Genomic DNA, 27,687 nt, shown 5'->3' with positions numbered 1-27,687 from the left:
CCTGGAGGAACGCCTCCCCTGCGCTCCTCGACTACGGTCTGGGAGCCGGAAGCAGGAAAGGTGTAACAACTCTATTAGTGCCTTAGTTTACCTTCAAGTCTTTCTTTTGAAAGCCACCCCTGGCTTAGTTGCTCAGACAGAAATGTGTTTATGTAAGTTTAGATTGGGGTATGTTGTTTTTTTGATAGGAAAATGTGTTAATGTCTCCTGTTTTCAAGGAGAAGATGTGCTGCTGAGAGGTCCGCTAGTATATCGTTGCCATCAAGTCTACCACTAATTTGGCTGTGATTTACAGTTCAGCCTGCTTGGCAGACACGTCTTTTCCCTCGGTCCGATAATTATCGTGCACCCTCGCTACAAATGGACCCGTTTGATTTTGGACACCCACGGCTTAATACAAGTGCAAGCATGTCTCGATGTTAAATTCTGCAAGCACGTTAATCTGCTGTATTTTTTAGAGATGTCCGTCCGATATTATCGGCCGATAAATGCTTTAAAATGTAATATCGGAAATTATCGGTATTGGTTTCAAAAAGTAAAATGTATGACTTTTTAAAACGTCACTGTGTACACGGGCGTACGGAGAAGTACAGAGCGCCAATAAACCTTAAAGGCACTGCCTATGCGTGCCAGCCCAGTCACATAATATCTACGGCTTTTCACACACACAAGTGAATACAACGCATACTTGGTCAACAGCCATACAGGTAACACTGAGGTTGGCCGTATAAACCATTTTAACACTGTTACAAATATGCGCCACACTGTGAACCCACACCAAACAAGAATGACAAACACATTTCGGGAAAACATCCGCACCGTAACACAACATAAACACAACATAACAAATACCCAGAACCCCTTGCAGCACCAACTCTTCCCCGACTCTACAATATACACCCCCCCACCTCAACCTCCCAAATTCCAAGCTGCTGTTTTGAGGCATGTTAAAAAAAAGAATGCACTTTGTGACTTCAATAATAAATATGGCAGTGCCATGTTGGCATTTTTTTTCCATAACTTGAGTTGATTTATTTTGGAAAACCTTGTTACATTGTTTAACGCATCACAACAAAATTAGGCATAATAATGTGTTAATTCCACGACTGTATATATCGGTATCGGTTGATATCGGAATCGGTAATTAAGAGTTGGACAATATCGGATATCAGCAAATAAACCCATTATCGGACATCTCTAGTATTTTTTATATTCCATGTATTCAGAATCACACAATGATCTAATGAGGTTGTTTGCTGCAGGTACTGTTCTAAATTTAAAAAAAAAAAAAAAAAAAAAAAGGAAAGACAACAGTTTGAAAATAATCTTTTTATAAGAGTTTTTTTTTTCAGTACATGTGACAAAATAATAACTTAATATCTACAAAGAACTATTAACATTTTTTTTTTTTTTTATACATAATTTACATTTTTGTGTGCATTTTGTCAAATATTTTCAACTTTTTTTTTTTTTTTTACATTCTTTTTGGACAAGGTCAAAACAATTCTTTAGCTACATCCTAACATTGGCAACTTTAAACTCAGGGTCAAACACACACACACACACACACACACTACCATAAACAACATGCTCACCAGATGATTTCACTTCTTTTTTTGTTTTTTTTTTACCCTGCTTTGAGTAATGTTCAGCAAGAAGATAAAAACAACAACACTTTTTTTCCCCACGTCAGTCACAAAGTCATGCTTTCAGTTTCAACACTTGAATTCGGAAGTGTGCAAATAAACAAAGTCAGAAGATGAGAGCAGCTGCAGTTTCTGAATAATCAATCATATCACTTCCTCAATTTGATGAAACGATTCGTCGTGCGCTTTTTCGTTTCTATCCGTTGCCTCGTTGAAGTGCTTGCGGTTTGAATCGTCTCCGGGTTACGTGTATATTCGTACGAGCATAGCGGTTACCACGACAACATAAAAGTAGACTCGATCCAGATCACGGAGTCTGTGGCTGCCTTCAACTTCTGTGGATTAGTAAACTAATTTCATATTTGATTAATAACAGTCAACACAACTTTCAATAAATGCCACTTTTTTGGCAAACTCAACTGCAACTTTTTTTTTTTTTTTTTGCTCTGGTCTGTTTGCACGTTCTTGGTCTTGGAATGTGACTTCTCACCATGCAGCAACGGCACATCTACAAACTAAAATAGTCAACAAAAACAAGTTGTTGTGCAGTTCACTTCCAGCACAGGAGCTTAGTGGACAATAAATAAAAAAAGGCGGAGGCATCTAGGCGTTGAGGTATTGGCGGCGTTTGTGGTGGCGTAGGAGGTGTTTCGGGAAGAAGGGTCCCTCGGCGTCGCTGCCCAGGGAGCTGCTGAGGGACTCCTCGCCTGAACTCATTATGTCCTCACACGAGTCCTCACTGTAGAAAAGAAAAAAAAAGCACACCGTCATTATCATTGCATCAACAAAAACAAACATCCTCTTTATCCACCAGCTGATGGTGACATATCGGAAAGTCTGGTAATCAGCTGACTTTCTGTTTGAAAACCAACAAACATCCTCGTGTTTCCCTTATATTCATGTTCAGGTCGCTACTTGTTTTCCCTTTTTTTGGAGCCTCGGGTATTGGCCGATACAAAACGATATCAGCAGGAATCAAACATACAAACCCCGTTTCCATATGAGTTGGGAAATTGTGTTAGATGTAAATATAAACGGAATAAAATGATTTGCAAATCCTTTTCAACCCATATTCAGGTTAATATGCCACAAAGACAACATATTTGATGTTCAAACTGATAAACTTTTTTTTTTTTTTTTTGCAAATAATCATTAACTTTAGAATTTGATGCCAGCAACACGTGAGAAAGAAGTTGGGAAAGGTGGCAATAAATACTGATAAAGTTGAGGAATGCTCATCAAACACTTATTTGGAACATCCCACAGGTGTGCAGGCTAATTGGGAACAGGTGGGTGCCATGATTGGGTATAAAAACAGCTTCCCAAAAAATGCTCAGTCATTCACAAACAAGGATGGGGCGAGGGTCACCACTTTGTCAACAAATGCGTGAGCAAATTGTTGAACAGTTTAAGAAAAACCTTTCTCAACCAGCTATTGCAAGGAATTTAGGGATTTCGCCATCTACGGTCCGTAATATCATCAAAGGGTTCAGAGAATCTGGAGAAATCACTGCACGTAAGCAGCTAAGCCCGTGACCTTCGATCCCTCAGGCTGTACTGCATCAACAAGCGACATCCGTGTGTAAAGGATATCACCACATGGGCTCAGGAACACTTCAGAAACCCACTGTCAGTAACTACAGTTGGTCGCTACATCTGTAAGTGCAAGTTAAAACTCTCCTATGCAAGGCGAAAACCGTTAATCAACAACACCCAGAAACGTTGTCGGCTTCGCTGGGCCTGAGCTCATCTAAGATGGACTGATACAAAGTGGAAAAGTGTTCTGTGGTCTGACGAGTCCACATTTCAAACAGCATCTGTGATGGTATGGGGGTGTATTAGTGCCCAAGACATGGGTAACTTACACATCTGTGAAGGCGCCATTAATGCTGAAAGGTACATACAGGTTTTGGAGCAACATATGTTGCCATCCAAGCAACATTACCATGGACGCCCCTGCTTATTTCAGCAAGACAATGCCAAGCCACGTGTTACATCAACGTGGCTTCATAGTAAAAGAGTGCGGGTACTAGACTGGCCTGCCTGTAGTCCAGACCTGTCCCCCATTGAAAATGTGTGGTGCATTATGAAGCCTAAAATACCACAACGGAGACCCCCGGACTGTTGAACAACTTAAGCTGTACATCAAGCAAGAATGGGAAAGAATTCCACCTGAGAAGCTTAAAAAATGTGTCTCCTCAGTTCCCAAACGTTTACTGAGTGTTGTTAAAAGGAAAGGCTATGTAACACAGTGGTGAACATGCCCTTTCCCAACTACTTTGTCACGTGTTGCAGCCATGAAATTCTAAGTTAATTATTATTTGCAAAAAAAAAATAGTTTATGAGTTTGAACATCAAATATGTTGTTTTTGTAGTGCATTCAACTAAATATGGGTTGAAAATGATTTGCAAATCATTGTATTCCGTTTATATTTACATCTAACACAATTTCCCAACTCATATGGAAACGGGGGTTTGTACTTGTATTGTTTTGTAGTGTGGAATGTTGGCAAAGGTTTGATCACGTGACCGAGCAGGTTAAAACATGGTTATACTTTTTTTTTTTAACTGATAAAATGACGTAAACGTGCAGCAAATTTGGGACTTCAAACCCCGGCCGAGTCATACCAAAGACTCTAAAAATGGGACCCATGACCTCCCTGCTTGGCACTCAGCATCAAGGCTTGTGATCAAGGGTGATGGGTCAAATGCAGAGAATCATTTCACCACATTTAGTGTGTGTGTGACAATCATTGGTACTTTAACTTTAACTTTAAATCAGACATCATGATTGTGTTGCAAAGAGTTTGGTCATCTCATTTTTAAATGAGTCATTCAAAGTATACATTATTTCCATAACTTCCTGTTTTTTCCTGACTTTCAACATATTTCAAAACAAGTGTGATGTCATGGAAACTGGTCTGAGTGGGACGTGATTGCTGTCACGCAACATTGGGAGATACGTGAGGCACTCCTCTGTGACGTGTGTGTGTGACGCGGTGTGTGTGTCGTACCCTTTGCCTTGGAAAACGACCACAAAACAAAACAGTGCGGGGAAAAAAACTATTATTCCTTTAAAGTTCAGTTCAGTTTGAGTTTACACCTCAAAGTCCAATTTGAGTCTGCTTCTCTTTCGCTTTCCATGAGGAGTGTTGGGTATTTTCCTGCTGACAGTACGTGTCGTTACATGACTACTGATATCATGCGAGTGTTTGTTTAGCGCCTTGTTGCCCAGGACACGTCACGGTGACACAAGCAGAGTGCCAGACACTTTTAAATACTTCAGCTTTACTACTCTTGTGTTGTCTGTACACTTTGGCACCCGCTTGTATTACACTGATGGAGTTATTCTTCATAGAGGTTTCCAAAAAATGACTTTTTATGAGACCATAAATAGCTATTGTAAAATACACTATATTGCCAAAAGTATTTGGCCACCTGCCTTGACTCACATATGAACTTGAAGTGCCATCCCATGGAATTGTCCAAAATGTTTTGGTATCCTGGAGCATTCAAAGTTCCTTTCACTGGAACTAAGGGGCCAAGCCCAACTCCTGAAAAACAACCCCACACCATAATTCCTCCTACATAAAATTTCACACTCGGCACAATGCAGTCCGAAATGTAGCGTTCTCCTGGCAACTTCCAAACCCAGACTGGTCCATCAGGTTGCCAGATGGAAAAGCGTGATTCATCAGTCCAGAGAAGGCGTCTCCGCTGCTCTAGAGTCCAGTGGCGACGTGCTTTACACCAGTGAATCCAACGCTTTACATAGGACTTGGTGACGTATGGTATGGCTTAGATGCAGCAGCCCGGCCATGGAAACCCATTCCATGAATTTCTCTGCGTACTGTACGTGGGCTAATTGGAAGGTCACAGGAAGTTTGGAGCTCTGTAGCAACTGACTGTGCAGAAAGTCTTTGCACTATGCTGACCCCTCTGTCAGTTTACGTGGCCTACCACTTGGTGGCTGACTTGCTGTTGTTCCCAAACTCTTCCATTTTCTTATAATAAAGTTAACTTTGGAATATTTAGGAGCGAGGAAATTTCACAACTGGATTTGTTGCACTGGTGGCATCCTATGACAGTTCCACGCTGAGAGCGGCCCATTCTTTCACAAATGTTTGTAGAAACAGTCTCCATGCCTAAGTGCTTGTTTTTATACACCGGGCCAACTGATTAGGACACCTGATTCTCATCATTTGGATGGGTGGCCAAATACTTTTGGCAATGTAGTGTATCTTGTCATGCAAATTATGTTTTAAAGCTTTCTAAATTATATTTTTTGATCAGTGACGTCACCCAACCTCCCCGAAACTCCAAATCTCGCTAAACTTTTCCCATCAGTTTGTGCAACATTTGTGCTGTAAAACACATTTGTGCTACTATAGTTTTAATGCTATTTAGGTTTTATTATTCACACACAGCCACTGAACCTTGTTCAATTGTTTACAAACTTGTCCCAAAAGTTTGTTTTATCAAAATAAACATTTATGCGACTTTGGTTTTAATATTAACTAGAGATGTCTGATAATGGCTTTTTTGCCGATATTCCAATATTGTCCAACTCTTAATTACAGATTCTGATATCAACCGATACCGATATATACAGTCGTGGAATTTACACATTATTATGCCTAATTTTGTTGTGATGCCCCGCTGGATGCATTAAACAATGTAACAAGGTTTTCCAAAATAAATCAACTCAAGTTATGGAAAAAAAATGCCAACATGGCACTGCCATATTTATTATTGAAGTCACAAAGTGCATTATTTTTTTCAACATGCCTCAAAACAGCAGCTTGGAATTTGGGACATGCTCTCCCTGAGAGAGCATGAGGAGGTTGAGGTGGGCGGGGTTGGGGGTGGGGTGTATATTGTAGCGTCCCGGAAGAGTTAGTGCTGCAAGGGGTTCTGGGTATTTGTTCTGTTGTGTTTATGTTGTGTTACGGTGCGGATGTTCTCCCGAAATGGGTTTGTCATTCTTGTTTGGTGTGGGTTCACAGTGTGGCGCATATTTGTAACAGTGTTAAAGTTGTTTATACGGCTACCCTCAGTGTGACCTGTATGGCTGTTGACCAAGTATACATTGCATTCACTTGTGTGTGTGAAAAGCCGTAGATATTATGTGATTGGGCCGGCACGCAAAGGCAGTGCCTTTAACGTTTATTGGCGCTCTGTACTTCTCCCTACGTCCGTGTACACAGCGGCGTTTTAAAAAGTCATAAATTTTACTTTTTGAAACCGATACCGATAATTTCCAATATTACATTTTAAAGCATTTATCGGCCGATTGACATCTCTAATGTTAAAGTTGTATAAGTATTCATACTTGTAGTGCTGTGCAGATCGATACTGAAACATCAATGGCACAAATGTTTGTTGTAACGTTTGGGACAAGTTTGGGGACATTGGTGTGTGTAAGGGGGGGCTGAGTGACGTCATTGGTCAAAAAAATTATTTTCGAATTACTTAAAAACTGTAACAGCAAAAACTATTTTTTACCCCACAAACGCAACATAAACAAACATAAGTCGGATTTTACTATTTGCAATAACTAATTATTTGAAGCCATTTTTTTCTCGACGTCAATGTCCCTAAAATTCTGGACCCTGGAAAATGTTATGCAATATTAAGAAAATGTGCTTAGTATATTAAAATATATTTGTTATAATATAAAACAAAAATATATATTTTTTCAAATAATGCATATATTTTATTTATATTTAGTTTTTGTTTTTTTGGATAATATACAGTACAGGCCAAACGTTTGGACACACCTTCTCATTCACAACACAAGTGATGGTCCCAACACCATTGATAAAGCAAGAAATTCCACTAATCAACCCTGATAAGGCACACCTGTGAAGTGAAAACCATTTCAGGTGACCACCTCTTAAAGCTCATCTAGAGAATGCCAAGAGTGTGCAAAGCAAAAGGTGGCTAGAATATAAAACATGTTTTCAGTTATTTCACCTTTTTTGTTAAGTACATAACTCCATATGTGTTCATTCATAGTTTTGATCCCTTCAGTGATAATCTACAATGTAAATAGTCATGAAAATAAAGAAAACGCATTGAATGAGAAGGTGTGTCCAAACTTTTGGCCTGTACTGTATGTAAAATGTTCAGATTTAAAATAACTTAATATTTTCATGGCGTGAACGAGAGACTTGGATCAAGCGTCAAAACTCAAAATTCTCACCTCTCGCTCTCGTCCCAGCAGCCCTCAGGGATGGTAGGCAGTTCGGGTACGCTGCGGTAGCTGCTCTGGAGGTTCTGGGCGGTGCGGCGAGACACGACCCACTGCAGTTTCCTGTGATTGGGTTTGCTGCACTCTGGCGAAGCGTAGGCTGACAAACACTGAGCTACTTGAGAGCGCCAAAGCAGGAGTTCAGCATCCGCAATCTGAAACCAAATAAAGACACCGGATCGTTGAGCTCTTTGGCCGTTCTGACGTCAGTAAAACGTGCATATTGCTGTCTTGTGTGAGCAACTGCGTGCACGAGCTGGTTTCTTTGTAGAAGATAAAAAGGAACCAGGATACACAAAAAAACCCCACTTCTTTAGATTGGAAACCTGATCGAATATCTGCGTAATTCCTTATAGATCTATATAGGCGGTGATGATGCAACTGAACAATAAATATGATAATTGTGTTAACCTTTAGGACAAAATTGCATGTTAAATTTGACAATAATACATTCATAATTTCATTATGTTTTCACCTCATTTCATACTCTTCACTAGAGATGTCCGATAATGGCTTTTTTGCCGATATTCCGATATTGTCCAACTCTTAATTACCGATTCCGATATCAACCGATATATACAGTCGTGGAATTAACACATTATTATGCCTACTTTTGTTGTGATGCCCCGCTGGATGCATTAAACAATGTAACAAGGTTTTCCAAAATAAATCAACTCAAGTTATGGAAAAAAATGCCATATTTATTATTGAAGTCACAAAGTGCATTGTTTTTTTTAACATGCTTCAAAACAGCAGCTTGGAATGTGGAACATGCTCTCCCTGAGAGAGCATGAGGAGGTTGAGGTGGGTGGGGTTGGGGGGGGTAACGAGGGGTGTGTATTGTAGCGTCCCGGAAGAGCTAGTGCTGCAAGGGATTCTGGGTATTTGTTCCGTTGTGTTACGGTGCGGATGTTCTCCCGAAATGTGTTTGTCATTCTTGTTTGGTGTGGGTTCACAGTGTTAAAGTTGTTTATACGGCCACCCTCAGCGTGAGGGCTGTTGACCAATATGCCTCGCATTCACTTGTGTGTGTGAAAAGCTGTAGATATTATGTGATTGGGCCGGCACGCAAAGGAAATGCCTTTAAGGTTTATTGGCGCTCTGTACTTCTCCCTACGTCCGTCATAAATTTTTGCTTTTTCAAACAGATACCGATAATTTTGAAACCGATACCTATCATTTCCGATATTACATTTTAAAGCATTTATCGGCCGATAATATCGGCAGTCCGATATTATCGAACATCCCTACTCTTCACTGGTAAGCGATTGTGATCTTAACCCTTTTTATGTAAAAACATGAGCAAAAACTACCATTGGCTCTGATTTAAATCCTTTGGTTTTTAATCTTAAAGTCCTCCTGTGTCCGGGGAATTATTTTATGATGATGAAAAAATATCAATCTTAATCATATTATTGGCATCGTTACTGTTGATATTTGCATCGATCCACCCACCCCGGTTTACATTAAGAGCTCTATTTTAGCGGTCAAAACATGGCTTCTTTTATCCACCTACTAGTGGAGCATGTTTAACTGTTCCTTGTCTAGTTCTCCAGTGATAATGGTACTTGCTGCCATGGAGGTGAGGATTAGTAATATAGAAGCTGCTTCGCACTGTGGTGGGAGGTGAGGTGACTACATTGCGTTGAGGAGGGCAACTTAGTTGTAATTTGCGGGACAAAACTACAATAGAATGTTATCATTATATTGTGATAGAATTCAAATCTCTATCGCCAGTCAAATGTACAGTACAGGCCAAAAGTTTGGACACACCTTCTCCTCATTCAATGTGGTTTCTTTATTTTCATGACTATTTACATTGTAGATTGTCACTGAGGGCATCAAAACTATGAATGAACACATGTGGAGTTATGTACTTAACAAAAAAAAGGTGAAATAACTGAAAAACTAAAAAACGTGTTTTATATTCTAGTTTCTTCAAAATAGCCACCCTTTGCTCTGATTACTTTTTTTGCACACTCTTGGCATTCTCTCGATGAGCTTCAAGCCCACCTGTGAAGTGAAAACCATTTCAGGTGACCACCTCTTGAAGCTCATCGAGAGAATGCCAAGAGTGTGCAAAAAAAAAGTAATCAGAGCAAAGGGTGGCTATTTTGAAGAAACTAGAATATAAAACATGTTTTCAGTTATTTCACCTTTTTTTGTTAAGTACATAACTCCACATGTGTTCATTCATAGTTTTGATGCCTTCAGTGACAATCTACAATGTAAATAGTCATGAAAATAAAGAAAACCCATTGAATGAGAAGGTGTGTCCAAACTTTTGGCCTGTACTGTATATATATAATATAAACATATATTGTCTATATTGCGTAACCAGCTCATAGTGTAAAATCGGCCAAATACCTCAAACCTTTTTCGACAAATTGTAAAATGTCAACAAGTGTATAAAACCTTTCTTATACCTTAGAATGCAAAAGTATAGTTATTGTTTTGTACACATTTAGCAAAAAACAAAAATGGTGTCAAATAGTTGCCTCTGCAACCAAACGGCTGCTCATGCTTTGACTTGGAGATGTCCAATATTATCGGCCGATAAATGCTTTAAAATGTAATATCGGAAATTATCGGTATTGGTTTCAAAAAGTACAATTTATGACTTTTTTAAAACGCCGCTGTACGGAGTGGTACACGGACGTAGGGAGAAGTACAGAGCGCCAATAAACCTTAAAGGCACTGCCCAATCACATAATATCTACGGCCTTTCACACACACAAGTGAATGCCATGCATACTTGGTCAACAGCCATACAGGTCACACTGAGGGTGGCCGTATAAACAACTTTAACACAGTTACAAACACATTTCGGGAGAACATCCGCACCGTAACACAACATAAACACAACAGAACAAATACCCAGAACCCCTTGCAGCACTAACTCTCCCGGGACGCTACAATATACACCCCCCGCTACCCCCTACCACCTCAACCCCGCCCACCTCAACATCCACATGCTCTCTCAGGGAGAGCATGTCCCAAATTCCAAGCTGCTGTTTTGAGGCATTTTAAAAAAAACAATGCACTTTGTGACTTCAATAATAAATATGGCAGTGGCATGTTGACACTTTTTTCCATAACTGGAGTTGATTTATTTTGAAAACCTTGTTACATTGTTTAATGCATCCAGTGGGGCATCACAACAAAATTAGGCATAATAATGTGTTAATTCCACGACTGTATACATCAGTATCGGTTGATATCGGTAATTAAGAGTTGGACAATATCGGATATCAGCAAAAAGCCATTATCGGACATCTCTACTTTGACTACATGTTTGTTTTTTTCCACCAATAGGAAAACAATGTCATGTTTGTGCTTACTTTAACTTTAACTTTGACAGCGGCTGTCTTGCTGTGCTTTCAAATGATAAATAATGTGATGACACAATGAAATCTGGTCTCACTTGATCCATTTTCCCCATTTTTAAAGACTTGTGACGTTAAATTGTGCTGTTCCTTGTTGTGGTTTACCTTCAGGTGTCTCTGGATGTGATGAGCTATTTCCAGCATGTCCTCCGAGTGAAAGGCCTCGATCTCCAGTCTCAAGAGAGCGAATGCTAGAACGGAGGGCTGGATGGACAAAACAAATAAGAATTCAGTAAGTTTAAACATGTCCTCAAGCTTGCTGTATTCACGATGACATTTGAACCCTGCCATGAATTCCTACCTTGGCTTTGGAGAAGGATATGCGACACAGGCAGGCTTTAAGCTGAGCTTCCAGCTTCTCCAAGCTCAGAGTCTCCTTCCTGTTCACACGGACACACAAATGTCAGTCCAGTTTTTTCAAGCTGAAGCCATGATCACAACAGGAAATGTATTTTGTTTCCTACATGTATATGCAGACAACGAGTAATTGCTGATGAAAATTGTATTTAATGTCACGAGGTAACAACGTAGTTAACACGTATTAGTTGTGTTTGTTGTCCCCTATAATAGCGATTTGGCCAAGTATAGCTTATCGCGAGCTATCATTGACTGTATAGCCTATTACAGAGCTGGACAAATATTTTGACTCGGGGGGGCCACATTTAGAGAAAAAAATGTGTCTGCCAATGTGTATGTGTATAAATTATATGTACACATTAGAGATGTCCGATAATATCATCCGATAAATGCTTTAAAATGTAATATCGGAAATGATCGGTATCGGTTTCAACCTCCCGATATTCCCGTGAGACTCCCGAATTTCAGTGCCCCTCCCGAAAATCTCCCGGGGCAACCATTCTCCCGATTTCCACCCGGACAACATTATTGGGGGCGTGTCTTAAAGGCACTGCCTTTAGCGTCCTCTACAACCGTCGTCACGTACGCTTATCCTCCATACAAACGGCGTGCCGGCCCAGTCACATAATATATGCGGCTTTTACACACACACAAGTGAATGCAAGGCATACTTGATCAACAGCCATACAGGTCACACTGAGGATGGCCGTATAAACAACTTTAACACTGTTACAAATATGCGCCACACTGTGAACCCACACCAAACAAGAATGACAAACACATTTCGGGAGAACATCCGCACCGTAACACAACATAAACACAACCGAACAAATACCCAGAATCCCTTGCAGCACTAACTCTTCCGGGACGTTACAATATACACCCCCTGCTACCACCAAACTCTATAACTGGAGTTGAAGTTGTTCTCTTATTTTGGAAAACCTTGTTTTTGATTGATTGATTGAAACTTGTATTAGTAGATTGCACAGTACAGTACATATTCCGTACAATTGACCACTAAATGGTAACACCCGAATAAGTTTTTCAACTTGTTTAAGTCGGGGTCCACGTTAATCAATTTATGGTAAAGTTACATTGTTTAATGCAGTGGTCCCCAACCACCGGTTGGTACCGGGCCGCACAAGAAAAAAAAAGAAAAACTTTTTTTTTTAAATTAAATCAACATAAAAACACAATATATACACTTTATATCAATGTATATCAATACAGTCTGCAGGGATACAGTCCGTAAGCACACATGATTGTATTTCTTTATATATATAAAAAAAAAGTCAAACAAGGTTTTCCAAAATAAATCAACTCAAGTTATGGAAAAAATGCCAACATGGCACTGCCATATTTATTATTGAAGTCACAAAGTGCATTATTTTTTTTAAATTGCCTCAAAACAGCAGCTTGGAATTTGGGACATGCTCTCCCTGAGAGAGCATAAGGAGGTTGAGGTGGGCGGGGTTGAGGTTGGGGGGGGTAGCGGGGGCGTATATTGTAGTGTCCCAGAAGAGTTAGTGCTGCAAGGGGTTCTGGGTATTTGTTCTGTTGTGTTTATGTTGTGTTACGGTGCGGATGTTCTCCCTAAATGTGTTTGTCATTCTTGTTTGGTGTGGGTTCACAGTGTGGCGCATATTTGTAACAGTGTTAAAGTTGTTTATACGGCCACCCTCAGTGTGACCTGTATGGCTGTTGACCATATATGCCTTGCATTCACTTGTGTGTATGAAAAGCCGTAGATATTATGTGATTGGGCTGGCACGCAAAGGCAGTGCCTTTAAGGTTTATTGGCGCTCTCTACTTCTCCCTACGTCCGTGTACCACTCCGTACAGCGGCGTTTTAAAAAGTCATACATTTTACTTTTTGAAACCGATACCGATAATTTCCGATATTACATTTTAAAGCATTTATCGGCCGATATTATCGGACATCTCTAATTACGAACAAGTGTTTGATTGCAACAAAAGTCAATATTACACAACAACTAAAGAGCTCAAACTACTATCTGTTAGGAATGTTAATAGTTTTGCAACAACTCATGATTCAATTCGAGTCCGATTCCTGGGATAACAATTCTATTCAGAATCGATTCTTGATTCAACACAATTCTTAATTGAAACAGACTCTCGCAATAAAATTATTTGGTGTAGAAATGATAATAGAGATGTCCGATAATATCGGACTGCCTATATTATCGGCCGATAAATGCTTTAAAATGTAATATCGGAAATTATCGGTATCGGTTTAAAAAAGTAAAATGTATGACTTTTTAAAACGCCGCTGTACGGAGTGGTACACGGACGTAGGGAGAAGTACAGAGCGCCAATAAACCTTAAAGGCACTGCCTTTGCGTGCCGGCCCAATTACATAATATCTACGGCTTTTCACACACACAAGTGAATATAAATCATACTTGGTCAACAGCCATACAGGTAACACTGAGGGTGGCCGTATAAACAACTTTAACACTGTTACAAATATGCGCCACACTGTGAACCCACACCAAACAAGAATGACAAACACATTTCGGGAGAACATCCGCACCTTAACACAACATAAACACAACAGAACAAATACCCAGAACCCCTTGCAGCACTAACTTTTCCCGGACGCTACAATATACACCCCCCGCTAGCCCCAAACCCCCACCCCCTGCCCACCTCAACCTCCTCTTGCTCTCTCAGGGAGAGCATGTCCCAAATTCCAAGCTGCTGTTGTGAGGCATGTTAAAAAAAATAATGCACTTTGTGACTTCAATAATAAATATGGCAGTGCCATGTTGGCATTTTTTTCCATAACTTGAGTTGATTTATTTTGGAAAACCTTGTTACATTGTTTAATGCATCCAGCGGGGCATCACAACAAAATTAGGCATAATAATGTGTTAATTCCACGACTGTATATATCGGTATCGGTTGATATCGGTAATTAAGAGTTGGACGATATCGGCAAAAAAGCCAATATCGGACATCTCTAAATGATAATAAAACATTTTCAAAACAAGCTCCTTTTGGCTGTACAACATATATGGATAGAGAGTAAGTGCGGAACTGGCCTAAAAATATATTTAAAAAAAAAAATTGAATCAATTCAGAATGCTGTTGATTGTGTTTACTTTAAGGCTGAAACGACGTGTCGACGTAGTCGACGTCATCGGTTACGTAAATACGTCGACGCCGTTTTTGTGTGTCGGCGCGTCGCATATTTACGTCACACTACTGTCATGGCGGAGCGCAAAGCAGACGATGCGAGCGAGGGGAAAAAAGCACGCCAAAAGTCGTCAAAAGTGTCGGAGTATTTCAATAAACGGCCTAATAATGTTGTTGTATGCACACTGTGTCGAGCGGAAATGGCCTATCATAGCAGCACAACGGCTATGAACGAACATTTGAAAAGAAAACCCCCGACAGCGTTCTTGCCATCACCATCAACAAGTCAATCGTCCGCGTGCGTATACGTTGTCAATATTACACAAAAACATGAATGTGTCATTTGTATCTGCGTTGTAAATTCATAAACTAAAGCACCGTTTGCTCTGAGAGGCGCGTTTGGCGTGCCTGTTCAGTGTTTACAAAGACGCGCTCCTCTTTAACGCTGTGGAGAGGCGGCGGCGGCGAGCGAGCGACGAGGCGGGGCGCGCCGGGAGCGACGCCGCAATAGACGGGACGACGAGCGAGCGAGGAAGAGGAGCTGAAAAGCGAGGAAAGAAAGAGAAAAGAGTTGGAAGAGAAAAGACTTTGTGTAAAATTAAAAGATTGTAAACCTGGCAAAGCCGTCTGTCGGTCCTGAAAGAACCCCACGGCACAAGACGTGTCACAAACGCTAACGTTAATTAGTTGTGCAAATACCTTTTACAACATTAACAGTTACATATACTATGTACAAACCAACAATTAACTTTCACTTTAATCATACTATCATTGTTGTGTTATTAAGCAAAATAAGCAATACTTTTACTTTTGTTGAAATGTTTACACTGTACATTTTTTTGTATTGGATGTTTAGCTTTATTTTTGCACATTTTAGCAAATAAGCAATACTTTTACTTTTGTTGAAATGTTTACACTTGTTACAGAATATTTCTGTTTTGCACTTTTTTGTATTGGATGTTTATCTTTATTTTTGCACATTTTAAAGCAAAATAAGCAATACTTTTACTTTGCTTATACTATTCCAGAATATTAAGATTTGCACTGGATGTTTACTTTTATATTTGCACATTAAAAAGCAAATAAGCTACTTTTAATTTTGTTAAATGTTAAAAGTTTTAAATGTTTACATTGTTACAGAATATTTTGTCATGTTGTTGTCAATGTTGACTGAGTGGCCATACTTTTTTTTTTTGTAAATAAAAGCCATGCCTTTTGAAAAAACTGGCCTACATTTTTTTTTTTCATCTTCATTTTAAATAAAAAAAATAATCGGTAAAAGGAAAAATAATCTATAGATTAATCGAAAAAATAATCTATAGATTAACCGATTAATCGGAAAAATAATCTATAGATTAATCGATAGAAAAATAATCGTTAGCTGCAGCCCTAGTTTACTTGGATTATTAACTTAGGGTAGCGGCTCCATACTGTACGGACATAAAGTTAGCTGCCGGCTGCATTGTTTTTTTCCACGGCAATCGGCTGATACCGATTGGTGGCCGATAAGATAGCCGCATAGTTGAACATGTTACAGTTTTGAGCGGTTGACACACAGCAGCCCACGCAAATATTCAGCAAAGCCCACATTGATCACAACCGGTTACGCAAGTTCAAGCAGCCGTAAGCAACAAATCTTATCAGCCCACTTCAGCCAGACGCAGCTGTCTGATAGTTTGGCCGCCGGCCCAAAACGGCGTACACAAACAAACCCAGAGTGCGGTGGAAAAGCACCAGCGAGCACAAAAACAAAGAGATTGTGTACAAGCTGGCTGCAAAAACAACGTTGGCTGACTTGAATTTGCAGATGACATGTCTGCCACAATAAAGCCCGAAAAGTATGTTAAAAATGTAAATGCTTCCTTATTTCACTTTTACAAATGACATTAATGACTGTTTACTTTCTGTTTATTTTAGGGCTAATTGAGGGTGATCTCATTGTGGTTAGTGTGGGGTGGTGCTTGTTGTTTTCATATATTTCCTCATGACGTGCGTGTGTGTAGTGACTCCCAAGGTGTGTCTGTTTCTTTTATTTCAGATGTGTCACCGTTTCAAGCTTGCTCTAACCAAGAAAAACAAGCTCAATGTATGTGTTGCAGAGTGGCGGCCATTCTCACCGGTGTGTGGAGTGGGACAAGGTGATCTGATGGTACAACTGCAGGAAGGTTAAGGCAGTAACGGATTTGGACTTGAAGCCCAGCTTCTCGGCGATGATCTTCTCCATGCGGCCGAGGTCGGACACGGTGAACCTGCACTGTCCGATGCGGATGAGCTCGCCCGTGGGCGCGAGGTTGCGCTCCTCCTCCGTCACTTTTGCCGCCATGTGGAGGCAGCTGAGGCTGACGCAGGACAAGTGTTTTGGTTGGATCTGGAATAGGACGACATTTTATTAAGTTATTAAACATCAAGTTGGGGGGGTTTTGACAGCAGAAATATAAATTGAAAGCGTCGCGTACCCTCATCATGGCTAAGAATCTGTCCAGCAGGTTTACAGCCAGGACGAAGGTCTGTGTGGTGTAGCCAAAGAAGCTGGTCAGGCTCCACAGGTCTTCCACTTTGGCATCTCTGCACTTGGCTGAGATTCGTCCATCGTTCTAGGAAAGAAGAAAAAAAAAACACCAATTATTAGAGATGTCAGATAATGGCTTTTTGACGATATTCCGATATTGTCCAAGTCTTAATTACCGATTCCGATATCAACCGATACCGATATATACAGTCGTAGAATTAACACATTATTAGGGCTGCAACAACTAATCGATTAAAATCGATTATAAAAATACTTGGCGATTCATTTGGTCATCGATTTGTTGGATCTATGCTATGCGCATGCGCAGAGGCTATTTTTTTTATAAACCTTTATTTATAAACTGCAACATGTACAAACAGCTGAGAAACAATAATCAAAATCAGTATGGTGCCAGTATGCTGTTTTTTTTCAATAAAATACTGGAAAGAATAGAAATGTAGTTTGTCTCTTTTATCTGATTATTAATCGATTAATCGAAGTAATAATCGACAGATTAATCGATTATCAAATTAATCGTTAGTTGCAGCCCTTCACATTATTATGCCTAATTTTGTTTTGATGCCCCGCTGGATGCATTAAACAATGTAAAGAGGTTTTCCAAAATAAATCAACTCAAGTTATGGGGAAAAAATGCCCACATGGCACTGCCATATTTATTATTGAAGTCACAGCTTGGAATTTGGGACATGCTCTCCCTGACAGAGCATGAGGAGGTTGAGGTGGGCGGGGTTGGGTGTATATTGTAGCGTCCCGGAAGAGTTAGTGCTGCAAGGGGTTCTGGGTATTTGTTCTGTTGTGTTACAGTGCGGATGTTCTCCCGAGAAATGTGTTTGTCATTCTTGTTTGGTGTGGGTTCACAGTGTGGCGCATATTTGTAACAGTGTTAAAGTTGTTTATACGGCCACCCTATGGCTGTTGACCAATTATGCTTTGCATTCACTTGTGTGTGTGAAAAGCCGTAAATATTATGTGATTGGGCCGGCAGGCAAAGGCAGTGCTTTTAAGTAGGGCTGCAACTAACGATTAATTTGATCATCGATTAATCTGTCGATTATTACTTCGATTAATAATCGGATAAAAGAGACAAACTACATTTCTATCCTTTCCAGTATTTTATTGGAGAAAAAACCAGCATACTGGCACCATACTTACCGGTAATTTGATTGTTTCTCAGCTGTTTGTAAATGTTGGAGTTAATAAAAAAATTAATAATAAAAATTTTAAAAAAATGTTTTTAAATTGCTTCTGCACATGCGCATAGATCCAACGAATCGATGACTAAATTAATCGTCAACTATTTTTATAATCGATTAGTTGTTGCAGCCCTACTTTTAAGGTTTATTGGTGCTCTGTACTACGTCCGTGTATCACTCCGTACAGCGGCGTTTTAAAAAGTCATACATTTTACTTTTTGAAACCGACACCGATAATTTCCGATATTACATTTTTTAAAGCATTTATCGGCCGATATAATCGGCAGTCCATTATCATCGGACATTTCTACCAATTATTTAATTATATGAATATAAGATGACCCCTCTTTTTGGAAAAAAATCTATTGTGACTGGTTACTAGTACGATAGGGCTGCACAAAAAAAATTGTTATCTGGGTCACACTAACATGCTTTTTTGATTGTGCTGAACAAACTGAATCATAAACAAGAGCTGCCATTTTACTCAAGGACTTGAGATGTTTGGCGTTGGCGTGACACTTGATGCCCTAGTTCTATCCACTGATGGCCATGACCAGACTCGCTGGTCATTTATCAACTCACAGGGGGAGCGAATTGTAATAACGAACTGATTAATTTGTCTTATCAAGAAAGTCAACAGTCCTTCCAGGACTTCCCATTAAGCATGGCAGAAAGGCCATTGGATGTTTCTTTAAAGACCTGATGATAATTTAGGCTGCAGCTAACGATTATTTTTGTAATCGACTACTGTCGATTACCGTATTTTTCGGAGTATAAGTCGCACCTGCCGAAAATGCATAATAAAAAAAGGAAAAAAACATATATAAGTCGCACTGGAGCCCGGCCAAACTATGAAAAAAACTGCGACTTATAGTCCGAAAAATACGGTAATCTATTATTTGGATCAAGCACACTCGGGATTTAAGGAACCTTAACACACTAGCACATGATATGACATGAAATTTAGTCCCAAGGTCCCAGAAATACCACAACGATCAGGAAAATAGTTGAAAAAAAAAAAAAAAACTGCTTGTCATAACTATCATCCTTTTTTCCTAATAAATACACATTATCAACACTAAAAATAAACTCTTCGCTGTTCACTGCTACAGATCACAGCACCCACACACCGTCGCTCTCAATCAGCGGCCTTACATAAAATATTGTCCACTTATTTCAATTGTGTTTATATTTTTTCCAGAATAATTCAGCTAGTATTAGTACATATGCTGTGCTCTAACCCCTGTTCCTCTATTCTCGGTTATGCTCTATTTAACCGAACTGAAGATGTGCCTAGCGCATGATAATGAGGACATAATCCCATAAATTAATTATATTCCACACCCTTTCACTATACCAGGGGTGTCAAACGTACGCCCCGAGGCTTTATCCGGCCTGCGGGATGAGTTTGAGTATAAAAATTAACCTGAGTTTTTTTCATGAAAGAAACTGCTGTTCTAAATGTGTCCACTGGATGTCGCAATAGCAATTTTTTGTATCTTTGTAGATGATGCTGCATATATGTACAAAATAAACCACATGATGTTAGTACATCAGTCGAGGAAAATGATCAAACTACATAAATAACATACTGTAATTTGATTTTGATATAATTTTCTTATCTTGATCGATTGAAAATGAACACCAATGAACATTATCACATAATTTATTCAGAAAATATAATTATATAATTAACGACAAATAAAGATAGAATAATATTAACCGCAACATGTAAGTGTAAAAAAACCACAACATTATAATTTGTACATTTTCAGAATGTGCTTGTTCTGTTTTCAAACAAAGAAAACAATCTGAAGTTGTCTTTATTTTTAAGTTACCGTGCCGTGATTTTACCAGTCCGGCCTATTTGGGAGTAGATTTTTCTCCATGTGGCCCCCGATCTAAAATGAGTTTGACACCCCTGCTCTATACTGTGTTTCTCTACTGTAACGTGAGGTAAATGTACGGTTTCAAAATGTCTTATTAGTTTGACCGTTTCCTTGTCATTGCAGTAAATCAGGTGACATCCGAGCTGGCAATTACCGTATTTTTCGGAGTATAAGTTGCTCCGGCCGAAAATGCACAATAAAGAAGGAAAAAAACATATATAAGGCGCACTGGAGTATAAGTCGCATTTTTTGGGGAAATTTATTTGATAAAACCCAACACCAAGAATAGACATTTGAAAGGCAATTTAAAATAAATAAAGAATAGTGAACAACAGGCTGAATAAGTGTACGTTATATGAGGCATAAATAACCAACTGCGAATGTGCCTGGTATGTTAACGTAACATATTATGGTAAGAGTCATTCAAATAACTATAACATATAGAACATGCTATACGTTTACCGGTACCAAACAATCTGTCACTCCTAATCACTAAATCCCATGAAATCTTATACGTCGAGTCTCTTACGTGAATGAGCTAAATAATATTATTTGATATTTTACGGTAATATGTTAATAATTTCACACATAAGTCGCTCCTGAGTATAAATCGCACCCCCGGCCAAACTATGACAAAAACTGCGACTTATAGTCCGAAAAATACGGTGCCATTTTTACACACTTTACTACCAACTTTACAACAGCGAGTTATGGTTCCGAAACCTGAGACTATTGGTGTTTTAGCACAGCATATCTTATCCATAATGTATTCTTATCACCAGATTAAAAAATATGGGGACAAACTGAAAGTGAAGCGACCTTTTTTTATGAAACACATAACACGTAAGTTGTAAGTGTGAACATGTTCAACCGAAAGAGAACAAATAATTGCTAAGGGGTAGGATAAAAAGGATCTGTTTCTTCCTACACATTTTGAGACATGTAATAGATGTAACTTGTCTGGAACAAAATAATCCACAAGTGACTATATGGAGTGACTCACCTGGTTCGTGGACTCGATAAGACTCAGGCCAGTCTCCTTAGGGAGGTAGTCTACCTCCTGGTCATAATTCACCCTCAGCTCCTTCATCAGTTTGAAGGCATCCATGTCTCCGCTGCCACTCACGTCTTTTTACTACCACAAAAACAAGAAAATGATTGATGAGATAAATCATTATGCTGTATGTCAGTGGTTCCCTGGTTTTTTTTCTCCCATTGAAGTAACCATTTTTGGTTGAAAAGATGATGTAGAAAACAGGGTTATTTGATTCCAAAAAGCGCCATATTGCAGTGAAACTTGCCAAGGGACATGTAACCAAATATTAACATTGCTGTATGTATACTTTTGACCCAGCAGATTTGGTCACATTTTCAGTAGACCCATAATAAATTCATAAAAGAACCAAACTTCATGAATGTTTTTTGTGACCAACAAGTATGTGCTCCAATCACTCTATCACAAAAAAACATAGAGTTGTAGAAATTACTGGAAACTCAAGACCGCCATGACATTATGTTCTTTATGTAAACTTTTGACCACGACTGTATGTATATTTATATATCATCCATCATAGTGTCTTAAAAGTGTGCAGTTTTCTACTACAATAAGGACCTTTGTCAAGGCTCGAGACAATTATTCATGTTGACATTGATTTTTATGAGGCACTCTGCTTCACTATACAAACTTTTCAGTTTACGAACCATGTTCGAGAACCAGTAAATCGAGGTTTCACTGTATAGTGATGCTCCCAATATAAGAGTGCAATTACATTTTTTTCTGCATTTATAATAAAAAAATAAAGATAATCAGAAATTGTTTTGTTTCTTCAAATATTTTTCCTAAAACACGCATTAAGTGTATGTAAACTTTTGACCGTGACTGTACGTTCTCTATATCCAACATTATGTATTATTCTAACCGATTTTTTTTGTAACACGGTTCTTTCTTTCTTTCTTTTAGTTTATTTCGAACATGAACACACTTGCAGCATAACACATCACACAATTTCATATCTTTTCTGTTTACATCATGTCCGAAAAGGAGTAGGAAGAAGCAAAGCGTATTTAATCCTACCCCTTTCCCACTTCAAAGCGTTTAAATATATACATTGATTTACTGACCTTTTCATAGTAAAATGACATCCGTGAATGAGCAATTCAACAGTTTTGTAATATGTAATTAATTAGTTAAGTCAGTCATTATAAACATACTGAGATGAAGAATATCTTATTTTTTAATAAGGTTGAAAGTATTTCTCATAGTTCTTCTTCTTTGTCATTTGTAAGCACTATTAATTTGAGCAACCTCTTAACCTGGATCATATCAGTGCAATGTTTAACTTCTTTACTTAATCCATTCCATAATTTAATTCCATTTACTGATATGCTAAAGGTTCTAAGTGTTGTACGAGCATACAAATGTTTTAAATTAGATTTTTCTCTAAGGTTATATTTCTCCTCTTTAGTAGAAAAGAATTGTTGTACATTCTTTGATTGATTCAAAGTTTTTATTAGTAGATTGCACAGTACAGTACATATTCCGTACAATTGACCACTAAATGGTAACACCCGAATAAGTTTTTCAACTTGTTTTAAGTCGGGGTCCACGTAAATCAATTCATGGTACAAATATATACTATCATCATAATACAGTCATCACACAAGTTAATCATCAGAGTATATACATTGAATTATTTACATTATTTACAATCCGAGGGGTGGGATGAGGAGGGTTTGGTGGATAACAGCACTTCTGTCATCAACAATTGCATCATCAGAGAAATGGGCATTGAAACAGTGTAGGTCTGACTTGGTAGGATATGCACAGCGAGCAGAGAACATAGTGAGTTCAGATAGCATAAGAACAAGTATATACATTTGATTATTTACAATCCGGGGAGGTGGGAGGGTGTTAGTCTAGGCTTGAAGTTGTCTGGAGGTGTTGTTTTAGTGTGGTTTGGTAGCAGGTTATAGTTAGCTTTGTACATCATTTTAGCTGTTTGCAATTTTACAAAATCATCGAACTTTAATATTTTTGACTCGATAAATAAAGGGTTTGTATGTTCTCTATATCCAACAATATGTATCAGTCTAATTGATCTTTTTTTGTAACACCGTTAACGAATGTAGCGCACATTTGTAGTTAATGAATGAAGTGTACTTTTGTAGTTATTTCCCCATATTTCTGCACAATAACTCAGATATGGTATAATCCAGACCTGGGCAAATTAAGGCCCGGGGGCCACATGCGGCCCGTTAAGCTTTTCAATCTGGCCCGCCGGACATTCCCAAATAATTTTTTTTAGATCTTTAAGATGGAAAGTGTAGCTGCCATTATGATGTGCAGTGATGTTTTCTAACGACCGTAAGTCTTCAACTATACTAAGTATTTCAATGGTTGGAATCTGCACTTATGGATGATATACCAGTTACTATGGTAATCTAATTACCATATTTTTCGGAGTATAAATCGCTCTGGAGTATAAGTCGCACCGGCCGAAAATGCATAATAAAGAAGGAAAAAAACATATACAAGTCGCATTTTTGGGGGAAATGTATTTGATAAAACCCAACACCAAGAATAAACATTTGAAAGGCAATTTAAAATAAATAAAGAATAGTGAACAACAGGCTGAATAAGTGTACGTTATATGACGCATAAATAACCAACTGAGAACGTGCCTGGTATGTTAACGTAACATATTATGGTAAGAGTCATTCAAATAACTACAACATATAGAACATGCTATACGTTTACCAAACAATCTGTCACTCCTAATCGCTAAATCCCATGAAATCTTATACGTCTAGTCTCTTACGTGAATGAGCTAAATAATATTATTTGATATTTTACGGTAATGTGTTAATAATTTCACACATAAGTCGCTCCTGAGTATAAGTCGCACCCAGGCCAAACTATGAAAAAACTGCGACTTATAGTCCGAAAAATACGGTCGTTACTATGGTAATCTACGTCACAGCAGCTCAGACTAGGCACCAAGCAGTGTGGGTGGGAAGCGTTTCCACAGAATTTCACAACAAAGTTCTAAAGCTTAGTGATATATAGAATAGAATAGAAAGTACTTTATTGCTCCCTGGGGGAAATTCAGCAAATATCAGATATATCAGATTGTAGGTGGGTTTATTTTGTACCCTTCACGTTCATATTTCACTGTTTGTTGCATTTTTGTTGCGTTTTCACTTGATTGTAAAATATGTCGATCGACATTCATATTTCGTCAATATTCAGTGTTTTATCGTTCATAGAAAAATGTAAAATTCCATTACGTTTAAGGCGGTCTGTCATAACGTTTTTAGCATTCAATCAGACATTATTGTGAGGTTTTGTATTAGTGTTCCTAAAAATAGATATACCGGCCCCCAGACACATTTTTTTCGAGTCAAAATAATTGCCCAGGCCTCGTATAATCGTACATTTAAAGTAGAGATTAAACCAATACGGTGTAATTTAATACAAGATAGCACTAGTGACCCTCTTTTTAAAGGGGAGTCTCACAGCCCGGCCCACTTCCCCTCAGTTCCACTCCGGTGTCAAATTTCCCTGGTAAACGCCTTCGGTGGCCCCTGGCCGACAACAACTGCTTGTTTTGATGACCTACTAAGGTTTTTTTGGACCACACAAAAACATTTAACACACTTCAGTCATACATTTGTTTCATTTTAATGACGGTAAACAAGCTAACTAGCGTCGACTGCAGCTAGCCAGCGAAGTCGCGTTTAAATCCTCTCCTCGGAGCGGGGGATGGGTTGTTATTTACCTTATTCCCCAAACGCACAACATTGGACTATTCTGCACGGTTAATATCGAAATGAAAACGAATTTACACACCATATCGTATACAATTTGTTTTTGTATATATAAAAATGTTTTGTTTGTTTGTTTTTTTACCTAGGTAGGTGCAGGGTGCCAAGGATACCAACAACTAGACAAGAAAACACATATAGACGCTAGTAATTCATGCAAACTGATGGAAAATGACTATTATTATCCTAGAAGAACGTAACCCAACGTGAAATCTTTGCAAAATCATACCATTATTGTCTGTTTTTTTTCTGACTTTTTTCCTCTACGTCAAATTACAGGGAAAATCCGCGCATTGCATCCCTATAAATTGTTAGAAGTGATTCTTACCTGTTAGGGCAAATTAGATCCACATATCTGTCTTGTATTCCTTCTGAGGTTCTACTCTCCTTTCTCCTTTTGCTCTTTTGTTGATGTTGCTAACACATACGCCCACTTAGTGACGTCACCGGAGGACGAATATGGTGTAAGATTAGAATTCGCTTCTGCTCAACAAGCCAAATGCCTACCGTTTTTATTTATGTACACAAACCCATCTGGTGGATTATTGCTTTAAGGTAATATTTTCTTACGAAACATAACGAAATCTGCCATTGGATTCGAAATTCAACCGACCTTGAGGGAATAAAAAAACGACTCCTTCAATGGACGTTTCTTTTAACCAATCAGATGGAGGGATTTTGCACGGTTCAAATTGTCCGCCCAAAATGGGCTTATTTGATTGGCTCTTGTCCGGTGACGTATTACCTTACGCAAATATGACATTACGTAAATGAGTGTTGTTTGATCACAAATGAAAAGCTGCTCTACGCTGTTATTACGTTTTCAGTTCATAATTGGGATGGTTGATGGAATATATAGGATTGATACATACGTGAAAATAATAACAAAATACAACATTTTAACGTATATTTTACGCTGAGAAAGCGCACCCATTTTTGCGTAATGACTCCGTTGTTTTTCGCTCGAGCCTGCGCGCATGCGCATGTATTATAAGCGATAAAAGCGGATGTATCTTTCAAACGCTAACACAAACATTCAACGAAACAAAATAAGATACACAGAATAAAACATACCTCACTTTTAAAGAGGGTATTCTCGGTACTTTACAGTCCCTGTCAGTTGCCTTGCCAAATGAGCAAAGACAAAATGTCGTAACAGCATCTTAACATTATTGTATTTTGAAGGAAATTATGGGCATGACCAAATCTGCTACAGTGGAAAAAAAATACTGCATATGGTTTATTTTACGAATCAGGTTTACCTTCAAATAAAGCAACATCAGTACTTATACTTAAAGTACTCGGTAAAAGGTTTATTTTTAAGGCCAAACATAGATATTCACTAATTAGTATTACCATGAATTGATTTACGTGGACCCCGATTTAAAAAGTTGAAAAACTTATTTGGGTGCTACCATTTAGTGGTCAATTGTACGGAATATGTACTGTACTGTGCAATCTATTAATAAAAGTTTCAATCAATCAATCAAAATCGTATTTTGAGGGAAATGATGGGACATACCCAAATTTGACGTTGTTCGGACTAAATCTGCTACAGTTGAAAAAAAATACTGAATATGATTTATTTTACGAATCAGGTTTACCTTCAAATAAAGTCACATCAGTCCTTATACTTATAGTACTCGGTAAAAGGTTTATTTTTAAGGCCAAAAATAGATATTCATTTAGTATTACTTTATTTGAAACATTTATTCAGAATTTTTTAACTTTAGAAAGTTATATGGTTGAAATCGATAATGATGCCAAAAACATAAAAATTAGAGATATTATCGGCCGATAAATGCGTTAAAATGTAATATCAAAAATTATCGGTATGTTTTTTTTATGATCGGTATCGTTTTTTTGTTTTTTTTTGTTTTTTTTTTAATTAAATCAACATAAAAAACACAAGATACACTTACAATTAGTGCACCAACCCAAAAAATCTTCCTTCCCCATTTACACTCATTCACACAAAAGGGTTGTTTCTTTCTGTTATTAATATTCTGGTTCCTACATTATATATCAATATATATCAATACAGTCTGCAGGGATACAGTCCGTAAGCACACATGATTGTGCATGCTGCTGGTCCACTAATAGTACTAACCTTTAACAGTTAATTTTACTCATTTTCATTAATTACTAGTTTCTATTTAACTGTTTTTATATTGTTTTACTTTCTTTTTTATTCAAGAAAATGTTTTTAATTTATTTATCTTATTTTATTTTTTTTTTATTTTTTTTTAAAGTACCTTATCTTCACCATACCTGGCTGTCCAAATTAGGCATAATAATGTGTTAATTCCACGACTGTATATATCGGTTGATATCGGTATCTGTTGATATCGGTATCGGTAATTAAAGAGTTGGACAATATCGGATATCGGCAAAAAGCCATTATCGGACATCCCTAATAAAAATAGATGGGAAGTCCTCAAATTCTTATT

General features: G+C 38.3%; 2 protein-coding genes across 2 annotated transcripts in view; one reads left to right on the top strand and one right to left on the bottom strand.

Moving 5' to 3' along the window:
* taf1c (TATA-box binding protein associated factor, RNA polymerase I subunit C) overlaps window positions 1-17,264 on the top strand; it is a 54,088-nt gene extending 36,824 nt beyond the window's left edge. Inside the window, exons 16-17 of the transcript XR_009817450.2 lie at window positions 11,397-11,517; window positions 16,840-17,264. The gene's annotated coding sequence lies outside the window, so the exon portion shown is untranslated. The remainder of the gene's footprint in view (window positions 1-11,396; window positions 11,518-16,839) is intronic.
* ccng2 (cyclin G2) lies at window positions 1,322-25,785 on the bottom strand. Its single transcript, XM_061980742.2, has 8 exons — window positions 25,566-25,785; window positions 21,417-21,548; window positions 17,258-17,395; window positions 16,919-17,169; window positions 11,587-11,665; window positions 11,391-11,489; window positions 7,852-8,054; window positions 1,322-2,385 (listed from the first exon to the last, which is right to left on the bottom strand). The coding sequence occupies exons 2-8, from the start codon at window positions 21,519-21,521 to the stop codon at window positions 2,250-2,252; spliced, it is 1,011 nt and encodes a 336-aa protein (XP_061836726.2). The 5' UTR covers window positions 21,522-21,548; window positions 25,566-25,785; the 3' UTR covers window positions 1,322-2,249.
* Between the last annotated feature and the right edge of the window lie 1,902 nt (window positions 25,786-27,687).

Source organism: Nerophis lumbriciformis, linkage group LG20 (genome assembly GCF_033978685.3).
Source record: "Nerophis lumbriciformis linkage group LG20, RoL_Nlum_v2.1, whole genome shotgun sequence".
In the NCBI taxonomy this organism is placed as follows: Eukaryota; Metazoa; Chordata; class Actinopteri; order Syngnathiformes; family Syngnathidae; genus Nerophis; species Nerophis lumbriciformis.
Note: the sequence above shows the minus strand (reverse complement) of the source record. Positions and strands in the feature narration are given on the sequence as shown.

Bases quoted from the DNA above. Each gene is read 5' to 3' on its own strand.
- ccng2 (XM_061980742.2), bottom strand. From the start codon at position 21,521: ATGGATGCCTTCAAACTGATGAAGGAGCTGAGGGTGAATTATGACCAG. The intron at 8,055-11,390 runs GTAAACCACAAC...ATTTGGTTTCAG, and splicing joins ACATCCAGAGACACCTGAAG to ATTGCGGATGCTGAACTCCT. The intron at 2,386-7,851 runs GTGAGAATTTTG...TCTTTTCTACAG, and splicing joins TGCTGGGACGAGAGCGAGAG to TGAGGACTCGTGTGAGGACA.